General features: G+C 39.4%; 1 protein-coding gene and 1 non-coding gene across 9 annotated transcripts in view; one reads left to right on the forward strand and one right to left on the reverse strand.

Moving 5' to 3' along the window:
• The window catches only part of PPP6R3 (protein phosphatase 6 regulatory subunit 3), a 62,546-nt gene extending 36,078 nt beyond the window's left edge, over positions 1-26,468 (reverse strand). For 4 of the 8 annotated variants that reach the window (XR_014894989.1, XR_014894988.1, XM_085298440.1 and 1 more), the window contains exons 1-3: positions 4,723-4,845; positions 2,198-2,430; positions 573-759 (exon numbers count right to left, since the gene is read on the reverse strand). Coding sequence is in view for 6 of the 8 variants with exons in the window: in XM_085298440.1 (XP_085154566.1) it covers positions 573-759; positions 2,198-2,430; positions 4,723-4,734 (432 nt within the window). In the remaining 2 variants the exon portion in view is untranslated. Of the gene's footprint in view, positions 1-572; positions 760-2,197; positions 2,431-4,722; positions 4,846-9,514; positions 9,590-10,025; positions 10,192-22,493; positions 22,686-26,333 lie in introns of those variants that run through there. The other 4 variants (XM_085298438.1, XM_085298437.1, XM_085298439.1 and 1 more) reach the window with 4 other exon arrangements.
• Positions 26,469-27,024: 556 nt separating this feature from the next.
• TRNAA-AGC (transfer RNA alanine (anticodon AGC)) lies at positions 27,025-27,097 on the forward strand. Its single transcript has one exon. It is a non-coding gene; the product is annotated as a tRNA-Ala (tRNA).
• The last annotated feature ends 883 nt before the right edge of the window (positions 27,098-27,980 follow it).

Genomic DNA, 27,980 nt, shown 5'->3' on the forward strand with positions numbered 1-27,980 from the left:
CAAAATAGCTCAGCGAGCAAAGCTGGATACAGAAAAACTTTAATACAATACTCCTTCAGGCAAATTATAGCTCGCTAAACTAAAAACAGGGAACAGAATCACAAACTTAATCTGCTCAGATACCAGAGCCAGTCATTGTAGAGCATGCAGTATCAGGCCACGTGAACAAAGAAGTATGGCCTTTCTGAGGGAGGACTCAGACYGTCTCACCTGGTCACATGACAGCCCTTCACACCAGGCTGTGACCTGTGCAAGTCTGACCCACTCGTCTCCTCCTCTAACAGTCATTTAACACAAACACGGAGGTAAGCCAAAAGGTAAGTAACTGCCTGTGTGCAAATGCTGACTGCATAAATGGCTCAGATAAATCTGAATCAAATATAGCTTAGTCATCCCGTTTTATAATCCTGTGTATACCATAAAAGAGTCAGTGCCTTCAGTTAGGATGGAAATACGAATGCTGTTCTTTGACTCAGCTGCTACCTCTTGGAAGTGCAATCTTAAAGGAACATTACTGGATATTGTTACTTCAGTGAAGCACTTGTTAAACTTGACAGCTTGCAAGCATTTACCTGTTCTGGTTTTCTGCTTATAAGAATACTTAGCACCTTGCTGAAGAAACTGGCCAGTAAAGGGTTTAGAGGAGATTCATTTAAGAGAAAGCTGTACAGTTTCACAAGTAAGGATTCTTCTTCTCCCAGCCTATCATTGATCTGTGAGACATCTGATGTAAGCAGCTCACAGGATATGTTTGGATATCTGGAGAAAGGAGGGAAAAAAAATTCAATCATTCATACTTACAGGAAGTTATACTGTCAAGTCTGATTTCAGAAAAGCAGTCGAGTTCTAGGGCTTCTGATAAAGTTTAAGTACAGCAGGTCTACAGCAACTAAAAAGCAGACTAGCACAAGTTAACATACTGCACATGCAGGCTTACAAGTTTTGTTCTTTAAGAAATGGACTTTCTGTTCTGCAGCAGTAATATGGACAACACTGGCAAAGTGAGGAAAGGAGAGGACAGGCTTTTATTTTAAGATCTTCTAGTAGGCTTATCTGTTCAAATATTAGCCTCTTATTTCAGAAGCCTCTTATTTATTCTTTTGAAGAGGAAAGAGTTGGATACCACAAAACTAGACAGACATAGTAATGGACTGATACAGGAGAGGGAATGGTGTGTTTGTCCCTCTTTAACATGAAAGAATCTATATTAAAGAGGTCAAAGCAATCAAGTTCAGGATTAATACTTCCTTACTTATTAAAATTGTGTGAAGTCTCACTAAACTAGTCAAAGAAAGGCTGGCAATGCTTGCTAAAATAGCTAGTACTGCTTTATGCCACAGAACCAGAAGTATGGTTCAGAACATTGTGACTTAAGCTAAGAGTCCAGTAACTTCCTGCATTTGACAGCAATATTGTCCACTCACACTGAAAGTAATTATGCTAGTGTTYGCCGTTTAAGGCTTCCCAGTGAAAGATATCTCAATTTCAAACCCAAGCATAAACAGTTACAGGAGATCTGTTTTGCCATGTGTGATAAAAATAGGAAGGTAGTGTATTTCACATCAGTTTTTCTACGCAGTCAAAACACAAACACATCAGCTCTCTTCATAGACCYCCCCCCACAAAAAAAAATGGGGGGGCAGGGAGGGAGAGAAATACTTTTTTGGGAATTGCTAGGGTGACAGCTAAGTCTGAACCTTCTYGGCAAACTACAAATTTCTAAATTTCTAATCATACAGTTCTAGCTCTGCAATGGAAAATATCAGCAACTAGATGTTAAGTAAATGCTTCCAAGGAGTGGTAGAGACTTTCCAAAAAATGCATCTTTAAAACACCTTGCTAGTCACTGATAAAACAAGACTAAGCATCTAAATGTGTTACCCACAGAGGTTTTCATTCAACTATTTTTAATCACCACAAAGAGTAACAAAGATTCTTTATGAGAGTTCCGTAAGCTTCCTTTGGGCAGCAATTGTTTTTGGAAGCATTTCTATATAAAGAACCTTTCATTAGAAGAAAACTCCACAAATATTAGCGTGACTCATTTAATTAAAAGCCCTACAACATCCCCTTGAAAACAAGACTTACTCTAAAGATACTAGTACTCTATTCCACACTAGCATACAGGAATTCAAAACATACTATAAGTTAACTGAACTAAGYTGGCCCTCTTCCCCACCCCTCAATGTTTTCCTACTTGTATCGAATTTTTTCATCCATGTCTTGAGGTGGTTCTTCTATAATAAATGAAACTAAATCTTCCAAACATTCCGACTTCAACAGAAATTCTATAAGTTTGCGATTCTGAGCCTTGCACTCTTGCAGAACATCTTCTTCATCCATCAACTCCTTTAGTGTTACATCTTCTCTCTCTAGAAGCGTATCTATGTGGGATGACGAATGGAGATCAAATTTCCAAAACATGCTGGTCTGGATAAGAAAAACAATGTACACAAAGTGTTAAGTTTACAGATCTATTAAACAGTACTTGTAGTTTTTCCCCAATAAATGCCAACTCCATGTCCACTTCATAGCKTCTAACCCCAAAAGAACCTGCATACACAGAAACTTTCTAGAATTTAAATGAAATACGGATTAGTAGATGCTGAAAGATAAATCGGAAAGCTATAAATCAGACTTGATTAAAGATGACTGCATAATATGCAGTAATTTTTTTACCTTTAGGGTAAGCCAATGTCTTAACATAAAGTTAGCTTGCTCCAGAGTTTTACTTACAAGAAAGAAACATGCTAACTTGTAATAAAGAAAAAGAGGTTAATTCTTGGTTTTAATTTCTTACGTTTGTTTCCTCTCCTTTGTTTTACCCTGGCAACAAATCTCAGATTCAGAAGAACCTGCTCAGCAACTACTAGGGCTGGCAAAAGAAGTGGGCATGGCACAGAAATGCACTGGAGCTCCACCACCTCACATGGCACTGAGGGGAAACACCTCTGAAGTGCAGGAAACTAGCGCCATTTTTGACTTGCTGGCAGCACCCATCAAGTACTGGAGTTAATCTGAACATGGGACCTGCTCCCTCACTGTACCTCCCTCCACAAACTTGACATGGTGGGGGCAAAACAAGGGACAGAAACTTCAGTGTACAGACCACAGAAATATTGCAGAGATCTAACAAATGCATAAGGACAAGCAACTCCACATCTTTCCTTACAAAGTGCTTTGAGCACCTCCAGGTCCATTTGGTTGCTCTAAGTATCCTTGCAAGCAATTGCTGCCAAGACAACTGTGCTACCAAAGAAGATTTCAGTCTCAAACACAAATTCCTGCTTGCCTATATTTCTCCAGTAAGCCCAGTACAAGCTCTCTCTAACTTCTGAAAAAATTCAGGCTTTTACATTAAACCATTTTACTGCTGATACAGCATCAGCTAGTCTCGCTTAACTGCAGAATTTAAGAAAGCAGACTGAAAGATACTCTAGTGATCAGTAAGGGAAATGGTTCTTTCCTAAAGCTCAAAGTACACAGTAGCACTGTTTTAAGTAGCACTTGATTAAAAAAAAAATGCACAGAAAGTCTTTCTGCTCCTTTATTAACTACCTTCCAACTGTGGCGATTTAGCTCAAAACATTAATTACTGACATGCATTAGTGACAACATCAGCTGTGTGGATATGTAGTTACTGCAAAGAATCTAAGTGAACGTCCTATTTTGACAAGAATCTGTCTGCAAGCTGCAATTTTGTGTGCAGAACGAGCAAACTTGCAGGCAACAGTCAAATCATACGTTTGCCATGCACACTCTTAAAATATACAAAATCTGAAGTACCTGATCTTACGCAAACTAAGAGGTGGTCAGCTTTAAGTATTTATATCCCAAATATGCATGGATTCAGTATGCACACCACAACTACTGAGAACAGCGAATCATCTAACTCAGCACTGTAACAGTTTGTGAACCACAGATTAGAGTCCAGGTTCCAGCAAAACTCTTATAACTTTCTTCACTACTAAGACTTCAGCTTTCGGCCTACAAATTGGAATAAGCCTGGTACACTCACTGCAGAAGGGAAGTTTTGTTTGCTTTTGGGGCTCTCGATGCTTTATGACATGCTGATCACCCAAAAATATCTAACATTGTTTAGACTTCTTGACAAAAGTTGTGAGCATACAAGAAAACTGCTCCTGGAATGCAGAATTTTTACATTTAAAGATATGGAAGAACAAAAAAACCCCCCCAAAAAGGTAAAGTGTAGATGACTTCAATTGCATTACCAGTAGTCATAATCACGAGATCCCATGCAAGGATTAAAAAGAGAAGAAATGGTTAAAAAACAACAAAAGTCTTCATACTAAAAGTATTAGCAGTCTTGCAAGTAGAGTTCAAAACACCTGATTTTTACTTACAAGAGACATTAGCATAAATCAAATTATATAAAGTTGTTATTAAAATCATTGGCTTATGGGTATTCAGGAGCTACAAAGATTTGTTGCGAGCAAGTAAACTAGTGCTTCAGTAATGTGACTGTATTTTTGCTTCAGACTTCTTTCCATCTTATCTTAAGATCAAATCCCTCCCCTTATCCCAATTAAAGTTGCATCTTTGCAAGTAACTACTGTCAGTGCTAACTCCAAATGTGAAATCCCTCTGCGATAAGAGCTCATTTTGGTAGTTATTTCTCAGTTAATTAATTCAAGAGAAATTTAACAGTAGAAAATAGCAACAACAACAACAACAAAAAAAAAAAAAAAAAGAGAGGCATACTACTGCAAACATGTTACAGCGTTATTTCACAAATTCTCCCAGGCAAGTTCTTTTAGGGGATGCTCAACAATGTCAGGTGCCGGCCACAGATTATTCCATCACTTTTCAACAGGAGCCCAGGTCCTTTGGAATAAGGAAAAATAAACACCATAAAATGTGCCAAAGAGGAAGTCCAGGAACCCTGAAGAGAAGAGAATTTTCTTAGGTGTCATCACTAGTGATAGTCTAAAAGTAGCATACCACAGCCCCAAGTCRGAGTTTTAGAAAGAAAAAGAAGTTGTTATTCTTCCTATGCCTTACTGTTCACCCACTCAAGGTTTTGAATTATTTCCATGTTTTTCTCTCCCTCCCCCCCTACTCTCCCCAGATTTCAGTCCCACTAACTGAGGCAGGATTAGGCCTCCTGTCCACAACTCAGGAATAACCACCTTCCCCATCAYGCTCCTCCCAAATCTTCAGCACCTGCAAACTTACAATCAGCTCCAAAGGTCAACCGGGATGTGACACTCTCAATAGTCAAGTCCCATGCCAACATAAGCAGCAAAGCATTGTTTTAATATAAGATGCAAAAGGAGACTAAATATGAATCATACTCAAGATTAGGTACTACAAGAAACAAAATAATCCAGGATAATGTTCAAGACAAACAAAACAAAAAACAAACAAACAAAAAAACCCCACACACCATACTGCACACAGTCAGCCCTGGAAAGAAAAACTGTTGTGTTGAAGATGGCAAAGCTGCTGCACGTATCTAGCTACAATTCATAACATTTAGCTCTGCTACACAGCAAGCAAGATTAAGACTTCTTCTGATGCAGGCACAGAGTCCCACCAAAAGTTCACATCAGGTGGATATAAGTTTGTGTCAAGACAAACCCTGAGCATTCAGAATATGAACACCTACCATGCAGAAAAATACAGTTTTGTTCTCTTAGTTTGTAATGTAACAGATTCTTCTCTAAATGAATGCTGAAATACCATTCCACATAGTAAACCTGTGACTAATTCTGAAAGGAAAGAAAGCAGTTCAACAAAATGAGCGAGGTTTGGTGCTGTTTTTGTGATGCACGTCACTATAGTTCTCATTTCAACTGTTTTTTGAAAGGAAGTAGTGAAGTTTACAAGTGATCCTTTCAATCTAGATAGTGCTGAAGTCTGACTACTATAGAAGAATAAAAACACACTGTACCAAAAAAAAAAAAAAAAAACCCACACAAAAGGCTTAATCAACAGCTTAATCAGTGAAGGGAGGGAAAGAAAAATAAAAAAAGCTAGTAACAATCGCATCAACAAGCTTCTTAGCTTAAAACGGGTGTTGCTGTCAGACACCTTTCCTGTTTCCAGGTACAGAATGAAGACATGAATTCTAGTCAGCCAAGCGCACAAGAGACAGAAGCCTTTCCAAAATTATCAGATTCTGAACCTTTACAAAATGGTTACACTTGTTACTCTAAAACATGCCAAAACTCTCTCCAGTTTATAAGAAAGCTACTATTACAGAAAACTATGAACAGTTTACTCACTAGTTAGCTGTGAATAACACCCAGCTTCGACTACTTAGATGAAGGCTGGTTTAGTTAAGCTGTTTTACTTTACAATTGGGGTATGTTAAAAGCAAATACAAAGAACTTCAGGCAGCAACTTAGTACCAGTTTCATTACAGAAGTGAAAGCAGCTAAAAAAAAAAAGTCAGGAGTCAAGTTGGAAACTGTGATTGCATGAAAGCTTGAAAAACACCACATAGAAAGTTGTAGCGAGGGTTGCATTATCAAGCACTAATGTCAGAACGTAACTGTAATTTTCATGTACTGCAGTATCCTCCTTCAACAAGGTTCAAATGCACAGTTGAAACAGCACTAATGAACTTTTCTGTGACTAAATATATCCCGAATTACCTGGTCTATTTCAGCACAATAAATTTTTGACATTCCTATGTAGCAGTGAGTAGATGGTGCTGGATGCAAGGACGGCAGCCACCAAAAGTAATCCTTGGGGCAAAAGGCACTCTTGTTTTGCATTTCTCAGTGACAAGAGCATTCCCAATGCAGATGATCCATTGCCTTTGCCTTGCCAAAGCAAGTAGTCAGGTAAGTTTGCAGGAAGACCAAGTAATTAGGAAGATAAACTCCCATGGCAGTTTATCGTTAAAAAGAGACAAGCTTAAACCTTTGAGATAAATTAAGTGGCTTCTTTAACACACTAGACATACATCCCTCTGCCAGCTCAACACAATAACATCAAACAATTAGTCCCTAGGTGCATTTCCTATCAGTATCAGCATTTATAAAGCACTTGCAGAAATTTTGACAGTGGAAATGGACTCTGTTCTAAACATGGCTAACCATGAGTATGTCTGAAAGTTTCAGAGCTCACCAGAAGTACCAGTTAACAGAATTGACAGAGAATATGCTCTAGCAGCTGTTTTAAATAACCTATTTCACCCAACCAGAGCATTACCCTTTGTAAACCTGCTGGCTAGAACAGACTGTCCTTCACTCACTGGGAGTCAATCCTTCAGAGCCTTAGACACGCCAATACCTTCTATGGGGGAAAGTTAGGTATCTAAGCATTTTCAGTCTGGACTTGAGCATAACTTGAATAGAAGAAAACTAACACCAATATTAGCACCACTTCCCCTTCTCTTCTTTATAAAGATAGATAGATGTGGCTCATTAGAGGCAGGGGTGTGTGGGGGAAAGGAACCAGTCCCCCAGCTCCCCCTCAAAAAACCCACCATCCCTGCCAAAGTAAACAGAAGAGTTAACAATGCATTTACAAATGCAAGTTCCAGTTATTCACTGTCACTAAAACAGTGGAATATTTCATTATTAACCAACAGTAAAACACCTGCATCCAGACTTGAATATTTGGACCACACAGCTGTTGTCCATAAAGTAATACTAATTCATGTTAATGCACACTTGTGTTATAACTAAATTCTATAGTTTCTCCACCTGATGAATGCAGGGAAGACAGTCCAAGACACAGGCAAGCACTTTTGTTGGTATTTCTGCATTAAAAATTTGGGGCATAAGTAAGCTGACTGATGAAATGCACATTTCTTTATCCTCTACCACATTCAAAAAGTGTTTAAGTGCAAAACCTTTGGTCCTCTGCTGCTCCTTACTTTTTTATCCACATATGTCAAATAACTCAATTAAAAAAAAGTTACTCACCCAATATCTTTTCTTTTTTAAAAAAATCTCTTCAATCAAAATAGGCATGTTTATTTTGTTTGTTTGTTTTTAAGGCAAATAAAAACAACCTTACTCTGCTGAGCCAGACAAACTTAAAATTTATACCTTATTTTGTACAGAACAGGAACAAAAGATAAAGCACCTCGAGCATTACTAGCAAGGAAACTGTTCATGTTCCAAGCCCTAGATTCAGCTATACTAGTTTATATTACATCTAGAAATCATTCAAGTAGAAGTGTTAACACAGAAAAGTTTCCTCAGTGCAGCTTCTAGCTTTCTTAAACAAGATTTAACAAGCAAAATTATTGTAGTAAGACCTTACCATCATTAAGTGTAAGATCCAGAAATTGTGAGGGAGCATTTCATTTTAAATAACCTATTAACATCTCAGCGCATTGAATTATTTACTGGTACAATTTCATTTACGTATCAAAACAAGGGACTGCATCTTCCTTCAAATACTATCAAGGACTCCTGCATTACCAAAAGACATTTGGGAATACAGGAGAAACACTTCAGCAAATTCATTGATTATTCTACAATTCATGCTTGTTTTACTACCAATACAATTCCCTCCAGCCACCACGCTCATTTACATCATATATTTCTCAGCTAGCAACTATTCTCAGAGGAAAACTACATAATTTTGAGTGACATATGAAAAAGAGATGCCCACATGGCAGTCTCTTTTGACCAAAGACAAAAACATGTTATCAAGTAGTATAAAAACACAGTAATTTTCATGACATGCTCTTAAGTAGCTTCCTCCTCCTAGGGAGAGGACAACTTACCTAGTTGAGTGAAAGTCCCTACTCACTACTATATAGTAGAAGCAGGAGCCTACTGTGGCTGCAGAGCATTCAAAAATCTGACTATTAAAGAGAAGTCACCATCTCCATCATCTATTTATCACCCTAGCTAGGCTTCTATCTAGATCAGATTTATGTATTACATATACATACTACACACACAACAAATACACACATACATACACAATGCCCAGTCAATTGCCTTGATGTGCCAAAATATGCAAACAAGTTTCAAACTAGTTGAAGTTTAAAGACAGATACCATTATCAAAATTCATCAAGACAGTAGTCCAGTGAGAATATGTCTGCTAAAACCTGCAGTTTGCAATGAAGTTACAACAGCAATCTTGCACCAAGCAATAACTGTACTCTTGACAACACCCATACAGTGCATCTCAAGCCACTCATTAACATAAACGCAATATTATCTGCAATAACTCTAAATTAGAAATTGGTTTCCCTGGCTCAAACTGAAAAGGTGAATAACTTCCTAGTAACTCCACTTCAACAGCCAAACATTTACACATTCACAAATATTTATTGGTCAGGGAACTCGGATTGTGGTATTTTCAACTTTTCCATCAATTACCTTCAAAATGGGAATGAAGATATCCATGTACTGAGGAAAGCACATGATTCAGTCATATTATAAGAAAGCTGAAGAACACATAGCTACACAAAACTTTACTCTGAAGCACACAGTTTGGTACCAAAAACTCAGTTGCAGCAGACAGCATTACCATATTGGAATACAAAAACCTAGAGTACTAAACATCATTCATACCTAATATTCAGTTCATGAACACATTTGCTTTGAAACTCTTCCACGGAATTGGACACTGGGCAGCTGATACACCTCCTGTCACAAAATCAAAACACTTTAAAACAAGTTCTTTGTAAAACAAATAGAACAACGACAAAATGTGCCTAAATAACCTGATTCTCATTACAAGACAAAAAGAAAAAAAAAGAAAAAGGAAAGAAGGTAGTGCAACAGCAGGATGGATTAGAAGTCAAAGTTTAAAAATAGCCAATAGAAAATAATGAGGAAATAAAAAAGAGCTGCAACAAAAGGAAAGGAGTGACAACAAAGTCTGAACTGCAGACATGGAAGAGCAGCTTAGAAGGTGGTAAATTTGATCCTTCAGAAATCAGTTTAAGTCAGCCTCTACTGGACAATAGGGACAAGAAAGAGAGCATTGAGGAACCACTTAAATTTTAAGCTAAGGCTTTATAGGTGCAGTAGATAAATCTACTTTTTGATAAAAGGTGAAGTTTAATAGCAATGTTCTTACCTGTTAAACACAAAAGATTAAAAAAAAAATTAAAAAACAATGATTTGTATTCTCTGAGGCTCCTTGCCCATTACAGGGTATCCTGGCAACAGCAAAAAAATCTTTCAATCTAGAGTACTAGCAGATTAGCAGGACTGAACTAGGTTAAGATGAAGCAGATTTCTTCCTACAAGAAAAAAAAAGAAATTTTGCAATTTAATAATGTTAACAGGTTCTATTAAATAGCTCAACAGCTGCACAAACACAGTGTTGCTTGCAAGAAATGAAAAACACGAATGATGAAAGAAAGAAACAACTCGCTAGGAAGAAAAGTAGTCTTAGCCCATTGCACCATACTCAGAGAAACTCAAGAGGAGCTTTTCACCTGAAAGAAAACCATTACAATCTTCATCCAATTAAACATCCTCCTTCACTGCTGGGAGACAGAGGAAGAAACTTCATTTTCTTCTCAAAATAAAAAGCAAGAGAGATTGTAAAGGCAGCTCACCAACAGAATCAAACAAAACAATTAYAAAAACTCTGGGCTCATGTTAAACTGAAGATACGACATATGAAGTCACATCTTCAGACCTAGAGGTCGGAACTGCTCATTACTACATTTTCTTCTAACAGTCTTATTCTACCCTCACAACTATTCTCTGGCTGCTTGCTATATTAAGGCCTGATTTATGTATGCGGAATCATAGAATCACTGATTTGGTAAGGTTAGAAGGGACCTCTGGAGATCATCTAGTCCAGCCCTCAAGCAAGTGGCCCATACAGSGATGGAACCCATGACCTTGGCATTATTAGCATCATGCTCTAACCAACTGAGCTGAACCTAACCCCATGCACACACTTACACAAAAACAAGGACACAACCATTAAGAAAGCCAGTCATTTTGGCATAAATCTGTACAAGAAATTCAGACACTTCCAATCTGAAGTCAGCTTAAATTGCAAAAATCCAAATAAACCAATTTTAAATTGATAAGCCTACTTCAAATTGAGAGTCTATAAGCAGACTTAGAAAGTAACCACCCATGTTAGGACAGCACTTAGTCTCAAAATTCATCATTAAGACCACCTCTGCTTTTGGACACTCCAATTCTTTTTAYGTAAAGTACCATCAAGGAGAAAATGAGGTAACCATAATTGGCCTCAAGAGTGACGCCTACCGGCCCATGCTTTTAAGTAGCCAACACTACATATACAAGAAAAATCATCATACTAAGTGATGCTTCTTTCAGAGATGGCTGTTTCTGGCAATCTTAGGAACAATTTTTAAGAACAAAAATTCATCTTCTTTTTCCATTAGTTATAGAGGGTTTTTTTTTGGTTTTGCTTTTTTAATGCAGGCTTTAAGTAGAATGACTTTTGTTTCTTCTGAAAGCAAGGGCAATGTTATTCTTGAAAGAAAGGAGTACCAGAAACTAAGAAGGGTAGCAAGCATAGCAGCAAGTTCATTAATTTGTATCAATGTCTAGTACTTGGCTAAAAAGCTCTACTGTTAGAATTTCAGTCAATACTATATCTTTAGCTAAACAAAAGACATAACCATGCTAGGTACTCTGTCAGTAGAGACATCAATGATTTAATTTTAGTCCTCCCTCGTCAGAGTTGCATCTTCAAAGTTCAAATTCCTGTAGAATATTTATTAAATAGTCTATTAATCTAGAGATGCATACTGCAATATATTCCTTCTGAATCAAAAAAAAAATTACATTCTAGTTAAGCAAGAATCCAAGACTAAATACTTCTATTAGCTTTAAGGCTAGTAGTTTTTGTGGCTTGAAACACCACGCTATTTGGTTTTCCAACAGCTCTGGAGCCAAAAGTCACCATATTTCCATTTTACTCACAACAGTGCAAGACTCCAAGTCTTAGTGTACACAAACACTGGATACAGCCTTTAAGGCTATTTTAGTAACATGTACAACATACACGTGAACTGAAGGTCCGTGTAATACATTGACCATAATACTTTCAAAGGTCAAATGTGTTTTTCATCCTTAGACCTTCAGGTCTAAATGTCAAGCAGATTTGCCAATCCCTCGTGAGTCAAGTGACTAACAAGAGGAAAAAAGTAAACAAGTTTGCTGAACTTGGTTTACTTTAGCAAAGTTTACTTGGCAACCATTTCTGAATTTCAAATGCTCACCTACACGTAGAAGTTAGGACAGACTGTCTGTTCCCCAGTTATTCCACGTGCAGGCAAACTAAGAAGCCCATTTAGTTTAATCCACTTCCAGACAGTTTACAAAAGTCTTAAGATACTCTCTACCCAGATTTCATTTGCCAGTAAAACTATGCAAACGAAAACCACTATGAATTACTACTCTCCTTACAAGGATGTCTTTCTGGGATTTCTCCATTCCTCTCTTCTTGTATTAAATAAAGTTTTAGTGTCTAAATACCATTGGCTAGTCCTGGAACAGTCAATTTCTGAACTCAGAGTCTGTCCAGGCAGGAGGAATACACAGAATAAAGGGCTAGTGTAATCAAAAATCATCAAGAACACACTGGCAGCGCAAGTGTTACAGCATACCCTGGGAATCCTGTTCCACAGGAAGCCTGCTCGGGTCAATCAGGACTTTCTCATTCCATTTCAAAATCCACAATACTAGAGAGCTTGGTTTCAGGAACAGCCTTCTGCTCGGTGGCACTGATGGTTTATTGGCAAAGAGGAGCAGTCAGAGCCAAAGAGATTCAGGATTGAGAGGGACTGCAATGGGGATAAAATAAAGGAAAAACACAAGAGTACTTTGCTTAAGGAGATGACACAAAGGGTCAACTGATTGGATAAGGTATAACACCCTGCAAGTCTGGCTTTCCTGCCTCCAGCATGAGGGCTTATGTTCAGCAACAGCTTAGCAACTTTGACAGGGCACTTCTATCAGGGAGATGGGGCTGTCAGGGAAGGCACCAAATACTGAAACCTAAAGGAAGTATGCAAAGGCAAGAGGGAAGTATTGGCATGTATGCATGTATTTTACATTCAAACATAAAACCATGAAAACCCATCACCACTAAAACTTCTCTGCTAATACTTTTATCTGATTTAGCTGTAAAATACAGCAAAGTACAACTTTGAGAACTACTTAGAATAATACCAATTTCCCCCTAAAGTACCATAGCATGGTAAAGCTTGTTCTAAAAGCCTTACTTGATGAAATGTACTTACTTACACTTTTTTTTAAGACACCGAAGTTGAGAATTAACTGATCAGCTGTCATGAACAAGACTAAACACACTGTATTAATACTGCATAGACTGGGACATATCTGCTTCTAAAATAGTTGCTATACATCTCTTGGAAGAACCCTTTTTGCCTTAAGTGTTTGGACCAAGTCTGCTCTTTGCCCATAGAAACCAATGCAACATTTGCACAATAAAGCACAATAACTGCAAGTTACTGAACAGTGCTGCTGTTACAGTATTTCACGTCATGCATTCAAACAATAACTTATATAAACTTACCATATGTGGAAAAAGTTGCTGTACAACATAATTTTGTGATGCAAAAAACCTCACTGAACACAAACACACCATCATGTAATGTTAATGCTCATCCCAAATCCAAGCATTCATATTGCCAAACAATAACTTTCCAAGGTCCGTTTTGTTTTGCAGCCCACATTTCAAATTTGGGGAAAGTCTGTTTGACAGAACTACYAGCTAATGTTCCTTTTCGGGAACAATAAAGGTGTCTGGATAATTAAAAATGGGAAGCATATGCCACTAAATGGTTTAATCTTATTTCACATACCAGGCATATTATGCCCAGAAGAAGCAAAACTTTCTTTTACAATATTGTGCTTAAGAAAAAAAAAATGAAAATGGATGTCTTCCTTTTTCCACTGGCTTATTATCTCAGAATGATTCCCCAATGCATTTGCAATCCATCAATATTAAACTGTTTCACAGTAATGCTCCAGGCAGAGCAAATGTGAAGTCATCATCTACAAGAGACTGAACAGACTCACCATCGCTCTTTACTACATTTCTCCRAATATCTAGGTGAACAATTCTGATGACTGTTGGGAAAAGCTCCTAGACACTGTGCATATTTTCAAAACTACTTTATTAGTTTTCTTCCCGAAGAGTAATTTTATTCACTTATTTTTAAAGACAACAACCATAACACTTTATAACTGCTTAACACAATATGAACAATTCCCCTTCCCCTTGCAATTGTTACAATCTGGTCTCAAGTCTCAGAGGTGAGACTGAAGCAAGCTAGCAAGTAAAGAAGTCTGTGCACTGTACTGAGCTCTAGGAACAGATTTCCTAAAGTTAGGTTCAGCACTATATCCACTAGTCCATCCTTCAGGTAATATCCAACTTTTAACAGCAGCAAAGAGCAATCACAGAATACACAATGTATAACAGGTTGGGATGGTGTCAAAAGAAAGAAACCCCTAAAAACAAAACCCCACACCCACAGGTCTATTTCCCTTTGGGAAATAGTCTTAGCTATTCTGTAACTTCATACAGAAGTTAATCAGGAATATCTCTTCCAAACAAGTTTAAGCAATACCTCAAAAAGACGGTCCCCAAAGATAACTGGCTTTAAAATATTTGTCTGCCACTATGAATTTGGGATGGTGGAGGGGAAAAGACAGGGGGGAAAAAGAAAGGAAATACTGTACCTAATTAAATCCAGAATAGTAACTCATGAACCTAGCAAAGTTTATCAGAAAAACCTGCATAACTGAGGTGAATTTTGAACAGCATTAAGATGGCTCATTTACACTAGGACTTGAACTTCAAATAATTCAGGTTGTCAGTTCCAAACACTTTGTTGAGAGACAGCAAGCAAGAGAGTGCACGTGTGTGCTGCTGACATGTAACCATTCACACCTAGAAAGCACTGAGCACAACCAGGACTGAAATCCAGGATAGCCTCTGCCAGCAGTTCTGTGGCAGGCTAAGCTGGCTATGCTAAGCAGTTCTGCATTGCCCTTCGCTGGCCTGCCTCCTCCCTGCTGGCTCTTGACACTCAGACCACTGCCAAGCTGTTTGAGTGAAAATCTACTGTAAAGGGTGACAAATGAAAGTGGGGGAGAGTGGAAGAAAGAGCTTTACTGCCAAGTCGGTATACTGCAACAGCTTACAGGGTCTGTTGGTCACAAAGACCAGCATGGCCAAGGAAGTGGGAACACCTCGCTGAGGACAACCCAGCTAGGGTTTGCATCTTCCTTCTCTGCCCCCAAATTACATCACATCAGGCTGCTGCAGGGCTGTAGCTTCACACTTCACCTGGATCAGATGATAAAGAGCAAAAATAAGGCTGAATTTTGACAATTTACCATCATTTCTACCRTTGTGCCATGCGACAACCTACAAGTCACAACGCATCCCTGATTCCCATATTTCTTTAGAAATGTAAAATCAGCAATGCTGACTACTTTTTTTTTAAGCTTTATCCTTATTTGTTTGAATATTTATGAATAAATTTTTTACTTAGCTTTAAGATGAGATGTGTGAACCTTAGCTGAGTGTTTCCCCCTCTCGTTTCAAATATTTATTTCATTCTGTTCCAGTACGTGCTCAACAAGTGCAAGTGTTTTCTTTTTTCTTTCTTTCTTTTTTTTGTCAAGTCTAAGAAGCTGAGTCAGATCACATCAGTGTATTTCCCAGCACAGCTGCACTTTTGCTGGGCATGACCTGAGCCATAGCTGTAATCTTCACYATCTCACTGGATCTGCCCCAATCAGATGGGACACTGCTCAGAAAGAGCAGGCTACAAACAAGAACACTACAGTTTGAACAAGCTTGTCAGTATTATGCAACAGTATGATACAAAGTTCCCTAAGGTTATACCTAGGGCAGTGTTAGGAGAAACAGCACAGCTGCACGAGACTCTGCAGCACTGAGGCTGCTCAGCTCTGACTGTCATTTCCATTAATTAACCTGGGTACACCAACATGCTACCTCACCACACAATGTTTTAAACCCACATCCACACTTGGCAAAGCACACTGTAAACATAAAACCATATGCACAACTGGCTGGACATTTCTAATATAGCACACAGTGTATCATGTAAACCTACCCACTCTCTCTGAACAACCTTTAACTGTTCCCATATAAACAAGGTTGTCCTCCTTTTGCCTTGCTTATTAGACCTTGAAAGTTGGCTACAAATCAAACTGAGATGGACAAAAATACAAGATAAAAGAAAGCTGCTTACTTCAGCAACTTCTAACCAGTGAAGCAATGTGTGTTGTTCTTGTATGACAGCATTCAAGTCTGCTAGGAGCTTCCCTCCTATGCAAAAGCCCCATCTATTAGAAGAGTACTCCAGATTGCTTGCAGCTTGGGAGTGGGACTCAGCTGCCATCAGGAGCTGGGAATGCTTCGCCTCCTGGAGCTCCTGGGAGCGATGGCAGCAGCCAGAAACAGAAGGGACTTTTTTAAAAAAAAAAAAAAAAGACAGTAATATAGTTTCTTAAAAATTAAGCTCAAAGCTGTGTCACTTTCTTCCTTCTTGCTCAAATCCATCTTCTTTACAGATTACCTAGACCTCACTGGTTAAAGTCTGCAGGCAACTGCACATTCTCAAGGTGGCAGGTGAGACTGCCCTTTAAGTAGGATATCAAAAAGCAAGCAATTACATTGTTTTTGATTTCTGTGCTACAATATCCTGTGAGACTGACAGAACTTATCAACCCAACTTTGCACACGTACACAGGCTAATAAAYCTTGCACAACTATATCACAAACATTTTGCTTTTCAATCTGAGAACCCTAACAATCTTCAATGAGTGTGCAGGTTTGACACTATAAAAACAAAAGTTAAAGATATTCCTCCTTTAATCTTCAATTTAAGCGTATTTAATGTATATTTAGTATCTCCTTGATTTTGACTTACTCTACTTCTAAATTTCACTTCACTTTTGAACAGCTAAGACCCAGTCTATGCTTATGTCTACAATCTCTTAATTTTCATGTATTCAACAACCCRAGAATGAAAGTAAAGTTATTCCAGTGTAGTTGTCAGGGAAGGGAAATAAATTATACTAGCATAGAAGGTTGGATAAAAGGAAAGTGGTACTATTCTACCATATTTTGTTACCTAAAAGTTGATACATGCTTTTAGAAAAAGCTTTTGCACCATCTGGAATCTTCCCTAGCTTTGTACTTATGTCCTGTCTAAACCTCTTTAGCCTTTAACCCCAAGTGCAAACTGTTCTTTCCCTTAGAGAAGATGCTCACTTAGTGTATCACTTCATAAAGACACCAGGGAAAGAATCTAAACCACTGTCCTTTCCATTCTTCAGAAACCGTTAAGTTAAACAGTTTGAACAGAAAGATACTTTAAAAACAGAGTATGTTAATTAAGCACTGGATGCCAAAGCAGTTAGATCATCTATCACTCAAGGAATAAGACAACTGAGTAAAAGGCCAATACCCTCCACAAGAATTTCACGATCATTCTTAGTAATACAAAATGCTAGCAAATGATCTCCTTCACTCCAAGTTATTTAAGTGATGAGCATTTAACACTACATGTAAAGCTGCAGATAGAGGCATGACTAGATTTACTTTCCCGAGACTCAGATTACAGGACTTGAGAAAAAAAAATGCTGCTTTAAATGGGAAGTGCACTTAGGAAAGCTTAATGAATGACTACTATTTCAATTACAGTATAAGCAAAAGTAAGTTCTGCAACAGATATTAGAAAAGCAAAGTAACACAAGGTCACTGGGAAGGCATTTTGCAGGTAGAGTTTGAGGTGGCTGTTAAATTAGTATTATCCTTCCCGCCCTTCCCGCCCAAACCCAAACAATTTATGTTTTGGAGTGAAGCACTCTACTAATCTTGAGTTTTGCCATGCTGTGCTTTTACAAAGCATATGCACTGCAACTACTGTGCCCCCCCCTTTTTTAAAAAAAGACAAGATGCTTCTGCTTAAGCCAAGCATGCTCTTCCCACGGAAAGGAATCTTTGATTCTGATGCACAACACCAGAAAAGGCCTCTTGCTGGACTGCCTAACAGAATAAGCTACCTTGTTACAACTGCAATGCACATGCCCTGCTTATGAAGAAAAAGCCAAAGTTTGATATGAAAATGCAGATTCATTATGGAAATGCTTAGTGGTATTCAAATTAATCTTGTAAAAAGTTCTGCTTCAGTGTTCCATTACTAACAACTGCATTGATGTTTCCTGGTCCTATGCCTATTCAAGGCATTTGAAAAATAAAGTTTCAAGAAAACAAAGCTGTTTAAAATGCTAGTTCAGAACTTAAAAGGGTAAAGTATTTATAACAGCATTGTGAAATATTCTAGAAAGCAATACTCTGCTGAGCAGAATCTCAGAAGACAAAAATTTAAGATCTGAGCTTAAATTAGTCTCTTGAGTAACTCTTAGAGTTCCACAGAGATTCTGCAAAGTAAGTCTTACCCACCACAATCCAGTAAGGTTAGTCAGGAGTGTGACAAGCAGCAAGGCAACTTTGGTAAGAACCATTAAAGTTTAGAAGTTATCCTCAGAAATTAATTTGAAACATGTGAAAGTCCAGAAGCAAAGCTTCACAGCTCTAAGCATGAACTCAAAACCAAAACAACCAACCCCAAACCCTATTATGATTTTCAAAAGAAATCTTATGATGGCTAGCTGCACTAAAAAAAAAAAAAAAAAAAGGAGAGAGAGAGAGAGAGAGAAAATTAACTGCTTTTCTCCTGCATCTTTCCTTTATTTTCAATTCAGTTTGTTTTTTGATTTGGAGGGAAGGATTCACCGACTGCTGCTTACAGCTTTTCCATAATAAGAATAATAAAAATTTCTTAATAAAAATCCAAATCTCAATAAAAGGCATTTGCCTTGTTATTTCTGTTCTGCTGCTTAGTAGTTCCACTATCGGTTTACCAATTCACATTCCCAAAGACTACCTTAGTCTYTGCAAAAAGTACTAAGCCTTTGCTTAAAAAAGCCACCCGCAACTATAGACATTGAGATAACCTGTAACTTCCCATCTCATGATAATGGCTTCAGTACTGCAGTTACACATTTTCTGGCTGTATTAATAATTTTATTCTTGGCTACACAGCGCTACAACAAGGGAGAAACACAAAAAGTAATCCCATTACACTCCAGTCTCCAGCTTTATGGTTAGCATGTTTTTCAGAAGAGAAGATAAATTTAATTATCCCTGAGTCTGAAGGAAGAGAAGCTTGAGTCCAATGTATTTCAAAGAAAAGGCTATTTTACAGGAATTTTATCATCACTGCTTTCTGTTGTGTCCTTAAAAAGGAGCCAGTTTCCTATACTGAAAAAGATGTCAGACACAGGTGTATCCTACATTATAACAGATATCAAATACCCACTGGAATTTCAGATTTGAATCCCTTTCATATGGACACCCACATAAATAGAGGACTTTATTTATTAAACCAGCTGTCTATGATATACCAACCCTACAATTCAATAGTTAGGGATGAGGTTGGATTTAAGAGTTGYATTTTGGAAGTAGAGCAGCTAAGCCATGTGTGGCTAGTACTTAGTTCAGTCATGTCAAAGTTCTTGGATCTGGAAATAAGTAACTTCCAAATACAGCAGAAGAGTATACTGGAACAGACAACCACAGGAAAATGATAGTATTTGTGCCCATCTGTAACTGAAACCATATAAAGCAGCAAGGCAACAGCACCTGGCACAACTACTGAGAAACAGAAGCTATCAAACATTTAACATGGGTTGAGAAAGAGTAAAGCTTTAAATTTAGTCCCCAACCACATAGTACCAATGTTACAGAAAATCTTACATGCTTTTTTATTAGAAGTTACTCTAAAAGAGAGTCTCAGCCCTGCAAACAATAAAGTCAAAGAAGTTACAGACATAACACAGCTCTCACAGTCTGATGACAAAGTAGATTCCTCTTAAGTGAGGAAAGATACCCCGTAACACTATTGGTAAATAGACAGGAAGGACTTGGTGATGTCAAAGAGAATTGTAAAGTTTTAACTAGCTCTAAGATGCTCATAAAAGCAAAATGCTGACTGTTATTACCAATTCACAGCAACGAAAGCAATTATCTTCTTTCCTACAACCATTGATTGTGCAACAAGTTGTGCAGCGATCTTGCACCATCTTCATCAACTACTGGATTTCTATTTGTTTTGCCTTCCAATATGCTCCTCTTTGAGTCAAAATGAAAACAGTACACTAATCATTTAAGTAAAGGCAACGAGCATCACAAGCTGCACCTAGTTTTATGACCACTGGCCATTAGAAACACAGGCTTACGTTACTAACGGTTTTGTCTAGATGCAAAGCTCAGGACATAACATCTTGCTGTTAAATGAAAGGTAGTGCAGAACTACAATAAAAAGCCTAGAATCAGGTACACACAATAGAAGGATCCTTACATGAAGGTTTGTCACAGCCACAAGCAAGGACTGACTACTTCAAGACCAGCTCGGTATAATTGCTAACACCACCACACACAGGAATGGAAAGACTCACCAAGAAGTGCTACTAGTTGCTAGAAGTGCTAAAAGCAATGACAAACTCCTTCATAACAGCCAAAAAGAAGGACATAGGATGACAAACATGGAAGGCAGGAATACAACCATAACACTGTTGGGGTTTTCAACCAGACTTCCATCTGGGACGCATTCTGGCCAACATCAACATGAGAGGAAGTCGGTTTCCTGTAGAGGCTAATTACAGCATTAGCAGGAAACCCACCTACCCAGAAGGTGCATCTCTCCGCCCCTTCCACCACTGTAGTATTATTCTGCTAGTCTCTAGAGTTTCTATCCCTTTTCAGGAAGTTTGGTGAAAGGAGCTAAACCAGTCCAACTAATGAAATTTACTACTAATTTTCCAGAAGGGTTAGCTTTCAATGATACTTGGTATCCAGCAAGTTTGTCAAAGCTGTAATGGAAGAAACAACATGAGTTACTGTAGCTCAAACCAGTACTGAAGTTTTCAGGTGAGCATTTTAGATTTAAGACTAGTCAAAGCACCTGGTATGTAAAAAGAAGAGAATATTAAGAAAGTCCCAAGTCAGCTTTAAAGGTAAGGTTGCAGTGCATTTTACAAGAGGAGTCTTTTCACCAAGACCCTGCCTATGGTTTTTCATCCTACTGTATCTTTCACTAAAACTATTTTGGTTTCTATTATATTTACAGGGGAAAAAAGCCAATAAAATATGAAGTATTGGATTTTTCCAGGTTCCGTGAGAGAAACACTAAGCACACAAGCACTATGGTACAGAGATGCAAAAAATCACCCTGTGAGAAAAGAGGTCAATATTCCTTTTTTTAATGCATCAGCACTTAAGTAATATTAATTTACAGCAAGCCAAGCTGTTAGAAATTCCTATTACTCCCCTGTTTCTGTTACTCCCTTATTTCCTGCTCTAAGTCAACCACTGAAACAAGTTACAGTGCCATGAAAAAAAAAAAAGATGTAATCACATCTGTATTAATATTGTTTATGGCCACTGTATAAAGCATTACTTTAAGTCTTACTAACTTGCTTTTGCTTTCCCGATTAGGACATAAGCTCTACAAATCAGAAACATGCATCACCTACCTGGGGAACTAGGGCCCTCTGCTTCACTCCTCTAGAGGAGCATTACATACACTCAGAGAAAGCTTCCACACACTACAAGTTCGGGAAACAAAATTCACTCCAAAAACTTATCCAAGAAGTTAAGCTTGCAAAACAGAACCTTATTTTATATATTAGGAGCTGTTTAAAAATCTACCTATGGTCACTGAAAGTGGGGTACAGTGCCATTATACAGACCACTATGTAGCAAGGATAAGAGACAGCCAAGATTCATGTGATGCATGCAAACAAGAATACTTTTAACACAGGAATTGTTCTACTCAGGGACATACCTACTAATTGGGGAAATCACCTGAAGAAACTTCCATCCTCAATTCCAAACAAGTTCTGTTACCACAACGGGAATCACAGGTCCCCTTCACAAGCTTCACTCAAGACCTGCTTGGTCATCAGAACAAAGCTTTAAGAGTATTCTTCACATTCAGAAGTATCTCTCAGCACAACTGAGAAGAGCCTCCCAGTGGTCATTCAGTGCTCATTTTCAGAGGACCCAGTGGAGGCAGGAAAGAGGCCATGAGGTCACATACTCCATCTTCTTGCTCAAACTGCATGTAAATGCTTACAATCATCTCATCCAAAATGAAACAGTACTGCTTCCAGAACTTCCCCCAAGGAGACTAATCCTCAGAATCTCACCATCAGGCAGTTTCTGCTTTCGTATATGTTTTTCTTTTACTCAGTTCTGTTTCTCTCCACATCAAATTTCAACTTCACCCAAATGCTCATTTAGTTAGGTTCTTACCAATTTTATGGATGTTCTTTGTCATTTTGCCAACACACCTACACTGATCATAGTATCTATTAAATCAGAAATAACGACCGAGTAAAAGATTTCAGGTACTAGTGAAGAATGTTTTCAGTCTAATCCTTTCAGTTGTACTTAGAAGCAGAGATAACGTACACTGTCATCCCAGTAGAGTGTATTACAGCTTCACAGCTCCATACAGTTGTATATCTAGGTCTTTTTGGTCTTCTTTCCACTGCTGGTATGCAACACAGTGCACAGATTCTGCCATTGCACACTCCAAGTTTTTGAAGTCCCAGGTAATAGGAATATATATGACTGTGAAACAGGGGAGGGGAAGGAATGGGACTATATAGAGTAACAGCAAAAAAATAAGAACAGTCAAACAGTTAATTGGGAAACTCCACTCCAAACAACATATATCACCTCAGACATTCTTCACAGCACTTTATGGATGCTCTCGATTAAATAAAGCTCACGAACAGTGTTGCTTCACAATAACGGAACTTTTCTAATCCTGTGCAGAGAGCAATTCCACAAAAAGCAAGCTGTTAACAGCTTATACCAATTTCAGCCCCATCGTATCAAACCAGTCTGTCTTGCTGCCTAAAAAACATCCTAGACTAGCTATAGACACTCATAACACAAAAGTGAAATAACATTTTACTATAATGGCTTATTAGCATATGGTTTCTATAACAGATGTTGACACCTAGATACACTGCAAAAACAGTTAAACATGACACGTAAAGCTTTCATTTTTATGTTTGTAACCTTCAGACATTTTGTGACTGATCTTTCAGGTTTGCCTCCCACTTTTAAAATATCAGGATCAAACATGATCACTAAAGAGTCTCCTCAAGTCCTTTGCTCTCCTCTTTCCCTTGACAAAAATCAGTTGACATGAGCAAGATATTATTTATTATCCACACCTACTTCTTATTATGGATAGTTTTGCCAAAAGGAACGGCTCCACATCTTGCTCTTAAGATAATCCAATCAGACAGGACTGGTCTTCTGGAATCTGAATGTGGAATCTACTTTAAGAGAACATTGTTTCTAAACTCAGCATGTGAAATAACATGTACACATTAATCTTAATGGTCACAGATGAAGATGCCACTAAAGTAGCAGCATGGCATGGCTGATGTGCTGAATATAGACTTTACTATATAACTGGATTGTTATGCTCATGCTAGTGCTTTTTCAGTGTAAGCATAAAGAAAAAAAAACACAAAAAAGCAGTGGTTTCCATCACAACTTCCAAAGGCAGCAAATGAACCCAATTTATACATGAGAAGTGAATAGAACAAGCCTCCTACCTACCAATATGTGCAGGTGGTATGGTGGAAAACATAAGCTATCATTTTTCAGTATGCTGATACAGACTGATCTTCTTGACTAACTGTAAGGTTAAATAAATATTTCAAGGCTTTTTAACTCTTGGGTGGAAGAGGATATCATCAGTAGAGAAAGGCAAGTGAACCAGGTATTTACAGTGTTTCTCCCTTCTTACTAAGGTTTTGGTCCCACAGTGGTTGTTTTTGAACGAGCTCTTCAGCTTTTTCCAGTACATGCCTTTCAAACTTAAGCTGAGTGGAGAAATAAAGCAGTTGAGCCTTAACAATAGACTTCACTCTCAAACCATCTGCTATTGTTTTTGTATGTATGTGTGTATATATATACATATGTGTGTATATGTATATACATATATATATACACATATATATATGTGTGTGTGTGTRTAYACRCACACACASRSRCACACACACACACACTCTTTTCCTTTTGCTTTAATACTGCTAGATTCAGATTCCCTTCTATTTAAATCACTTGAATTTCCTGCTCAGAGCATCATCTAATTGGCAAACAGGCCACAGAATCACCTTGCAAAATACAAGCAAAAAGACTTCTGAAAGAAAAAGCAACAATTTCTTACTTTAGCAAGACAAAAGAAGTACAAAGAACATTTTGCAAGTAATATTCTGAAAAAGGCACACAGCTTCTTTAATATCTTTAATTCCATAACAGCATAATAATAGCCAGTTGAATTTATTTAACAAATCTTACATTACACTCAAAGCAGCTTAAACAAACCTAACTTGCTTGCAAAGAATCCATAACATAATATCCTGCCTAAAGAGTTTAAGCTTAAATAGGTTGCTTCTCCTGAATTTCTAAACTACAAGCTTCAGTTAAACTCCATATATTTTATTTCAGTTCATTGTAAATAGACCTCTTCAGCAACTATTCTCATCAAAATAATAATCCACTACTACCATTAAAAAAAAAAAATCATTTCATTTGGTAACCCAGAGAGTACAAGATTCAATATTACATATGCATGCTGCTTTATACAGACAGCAAATAAAAGGAAATACTATCTACCCTCCAAGAATCATAGATGGAGGAAAGATACAACTTTAGTGCATTTAGTCAAGTACACAGAATTATAAACTATCAAAAAATTAAATGGATCTTTTAACACAGCGACTGGCTACCAAATAGCGTGGAGTCTCCTTAACAAGTTACATATTGAAAGATAATTTTGTAATGTTCTTTCAGATTTGCATAATAAAACTCCAAGCTACAAATAGTCCATGTCTCACTAGTTAGGATATAAATAAATAATACTGAACTAAGTAATCACACAGAAGTCTTATTGGAACATATGCTCTAGTTCAAACAACTGAATACTGAAAGACCACCACTTCCCATCCTTTGGTATTCCAGCAAGAAGTATTTACATGCTATCTAAAAATTTTATACAAGTTTAATATGCAGAAATTAAAAAAAAATTCACATTACTCTATCAGAGTACATTTATATTTCTTCCACTGAAGGAGATTCAAAAAAGTAAATAATATTACCAATAGTAAGACAACCTTTCATTTTTAGGCTGTCAACATCTCACAAGGAGCACTTTCTAAAGCGATCTACCCACTCCTAAGTTCTCTACACTAGTCCACTACAAACTCTTCTTTAAATTTTAATAGCAACACTCCTATTCGAYGTATATCTCTGTTCTACCTTAAATAACGTTTATCTTGATAGAGAAGACTCCGATTTTAGCCACAGCTGGATTTATGTCACACGACATACAAAACTTAACACTAACTCCCTCTCACGCCCTGAAAAGTTTTTAGCCACTAGGGCAAACAGAAAAGAAAAAAAAAAAAAAAAAAAAAGAAGAACGAGAGAACTGACAGGTTCAAAGCCGGATTTTGCCAGATGTACTTAAGAGCAGTTAAAGCTTACCAAAATACCGCTATGCTTTCAATAAATTCCGGCTGAAAAACAAAACAAAATCAAAAAACCTTGGGAAAAAAAAAATAGCCGGCAGCGTCCTCACGGGAATACCGAAGCACTGATTTAGAATACGGAAACTGAACACAAAATCAGCTATCAGCAAGGCTTCTCTGTTTTATTATCCGAGATAACAGTGAAGCCGGAATAAAGTTCTGCAAGTTACAACCACAGCACGAGCGACTGCTGGGGGAGGGGAGGGAGGGAAAAGGCGGCTTCCCCGATTTCGGACTAAACACTTCACCCAGAGCTCCAGCTCTGCGCGGGAGCTTCCCCGCGGCGGCTGCCGGCGCGACAGAGGGTGAACAACGCGCCGCTGCCGGCGGGGCCGAAGCCTCGCCGGGACCGAAGCCCCGCGGCGCCCGCGGAGGAAGGCGGCGGCGCGGCAAGCAGACGGCGGGCGGGCGGGCAGCGCTCCCCGTCGGCGCGGCGCGGGCCAGACCCTCCCCGCCGCGCCCAGGCCCGCAGCGCCCCGGTCCCGGTGGGGGAGGAAGGGGGGTGCGGGCGCCGCCGCGCAGCGCGCCCCAACGGCCCCGCCAGGCCAGGCCGCGGCCTCGGCAGCTCCCCGGAGCCCCCCGCGCGGGGGGAGGGGGGGGTCAGGGGGGGCGGAGGAAGGCAGGCGCCAGGCCCGCGCCGCCGCCCTCTGCCAGGCGGCGGGAGAGCCCCAGCTCGCCCCCACCGCATCCGTACCTCGGCAAGCGCGTTCCCCCGCCACAGGCCCCAGGCTGCCTCCGCTCAGGCGGGAAAGCCACCACTCGCCACCATCACCGACGCTCCAAGATGGCGGACATATCAGCGCCTGCGAGCCCTCCTCTCCCCCCACCTTGCCTGCCAATCACACTGCCCTGGCACCGCCCCCTAGCCTCGGCTCGCGCATTCCTATTGGGCATTGAGCGCGTCTCGGCTTCTCACTGGCCTTCCTGTGGATGTCAGTCATTCCACAACGACTCTGCGACGGGGCCAAAAGGGGTCTGGGGCGGGCTCTCGGCTTCCTGTTGGCCAGTCAAAGCATGGGGGCGGGTGCAGTTCGTTTCCCACCTTCACGCCCTAGCAACAGTGCAACGTCATTGTGACAGGCGTCTCCCTTGACCAATCGCAGGAGGGAATACCTTTAAAAAATAAACCCCTTCCATCCAATCCGGAGCTAATGCGCTCAGGCCCGGCAGGAGGCCAATGAGATCTCACATCGGGAGGGGTGGGCGCCGGCTGTGGCGATCTCCCCGTGGCCGCGCCTCCCGCGACTCCCCATTGGCCGGCKCGCGGAGCCCAGCCCTCCGGGGCGCGGCGCGAGGGCCAAACTGCCTGACAACAACGCGGCGGTGGCGGCAGCGTGCGGGGTGGGGTGCCAATGTGAGGCCGCATGCGGGGGCAGTAGTGGAATGGGGAATTAGCTCAAATGGTAGAGCGCTCGCTTAGCATGCGAGAGGTAGCGGGATCGATGCCCGCATTCTCCAGGACTTTTGTTTTTAGGGTTTTCTTTTCTTCTTCTTCTCTCTTTCTTTGAGGAGCTCCTGGGCTGCCTCAGACGACTGAATTGGCATATTTTAACAAAAGTTCACTGGAATAAAGCTGTATGTAGAAGGCATGAGCATGCTGAGGTGCACGTGGGGCTGCTCGCTGAGATGTTGGCTTCGAAACCTTCCTGCCTCGGGTGCTGGGACTGCGCGCTTGAAACCTCCAGACAACAAGCAGCCAAATGTGTGGCCTTCACCTCAGCTCCCCTTCCTAAACCAAGGGAAAACATGGAAAGCGTTTTGGTGGGGAGATCGTTGGCTGGAGGTGGCGGCAGGGGGGATGCCCAAAATGGCTCCTGGCGTGAAGGGCTGGCACATCCGCGAGTAGGTTTTCCTTTTTCTTTTTTATATGCTGAAGCTACTTATTTATTTATAAAGGGGGGGGGAACAGAGCTGAAAAGATGGTGTAGTGATAGGGTAGTTCATATGGGCTTCTCAGGTAAAATAAGTGAATACTGAAAGATATCACAGATTATTTTTGTCTATTGTATATACCAAAAGAAGGAGAAACCAGTACTTTTCTTTGACCTCATTGTGAATCAGCAGTCTTGGATAAAGCAAGAATGCTTTGAATAATATATCTTCACATCTTTCACATGCTCATCTGACACACAAAATTAAGCTCAGTACAGGTGTATCTCACTGCAAATCAATGATAATCCCTGCCAATCTAGCCCCATTAAAGCCAAATTACAGGCATTACAAAGAAATGTAACAATTAAGGGTGTTGCTACAGATCGTGTTTTCTTTTAGGGGAGGCTGAATGAGGAGAGAAGGGCTGAGCTAGAAGTGGGCTTAAGTCTAGGGAGGCTGCAGGAGCAAG

The sequence above is a fragment of the Rhea americana genome, unplaced genomic scaffold, assembly GCF_003343005.1.
Source record: "Rhea americana isolate MKP2758 unplaced genomic scaffold, rheAme1 scaffold_139, whole genome shotgun sequence".
NCBI classification, from domain to species: Eukaryota; Metazoa; Chordata; class Aves; order Rheiformes; family Rheidae; genus Rhea; species Rhea americana.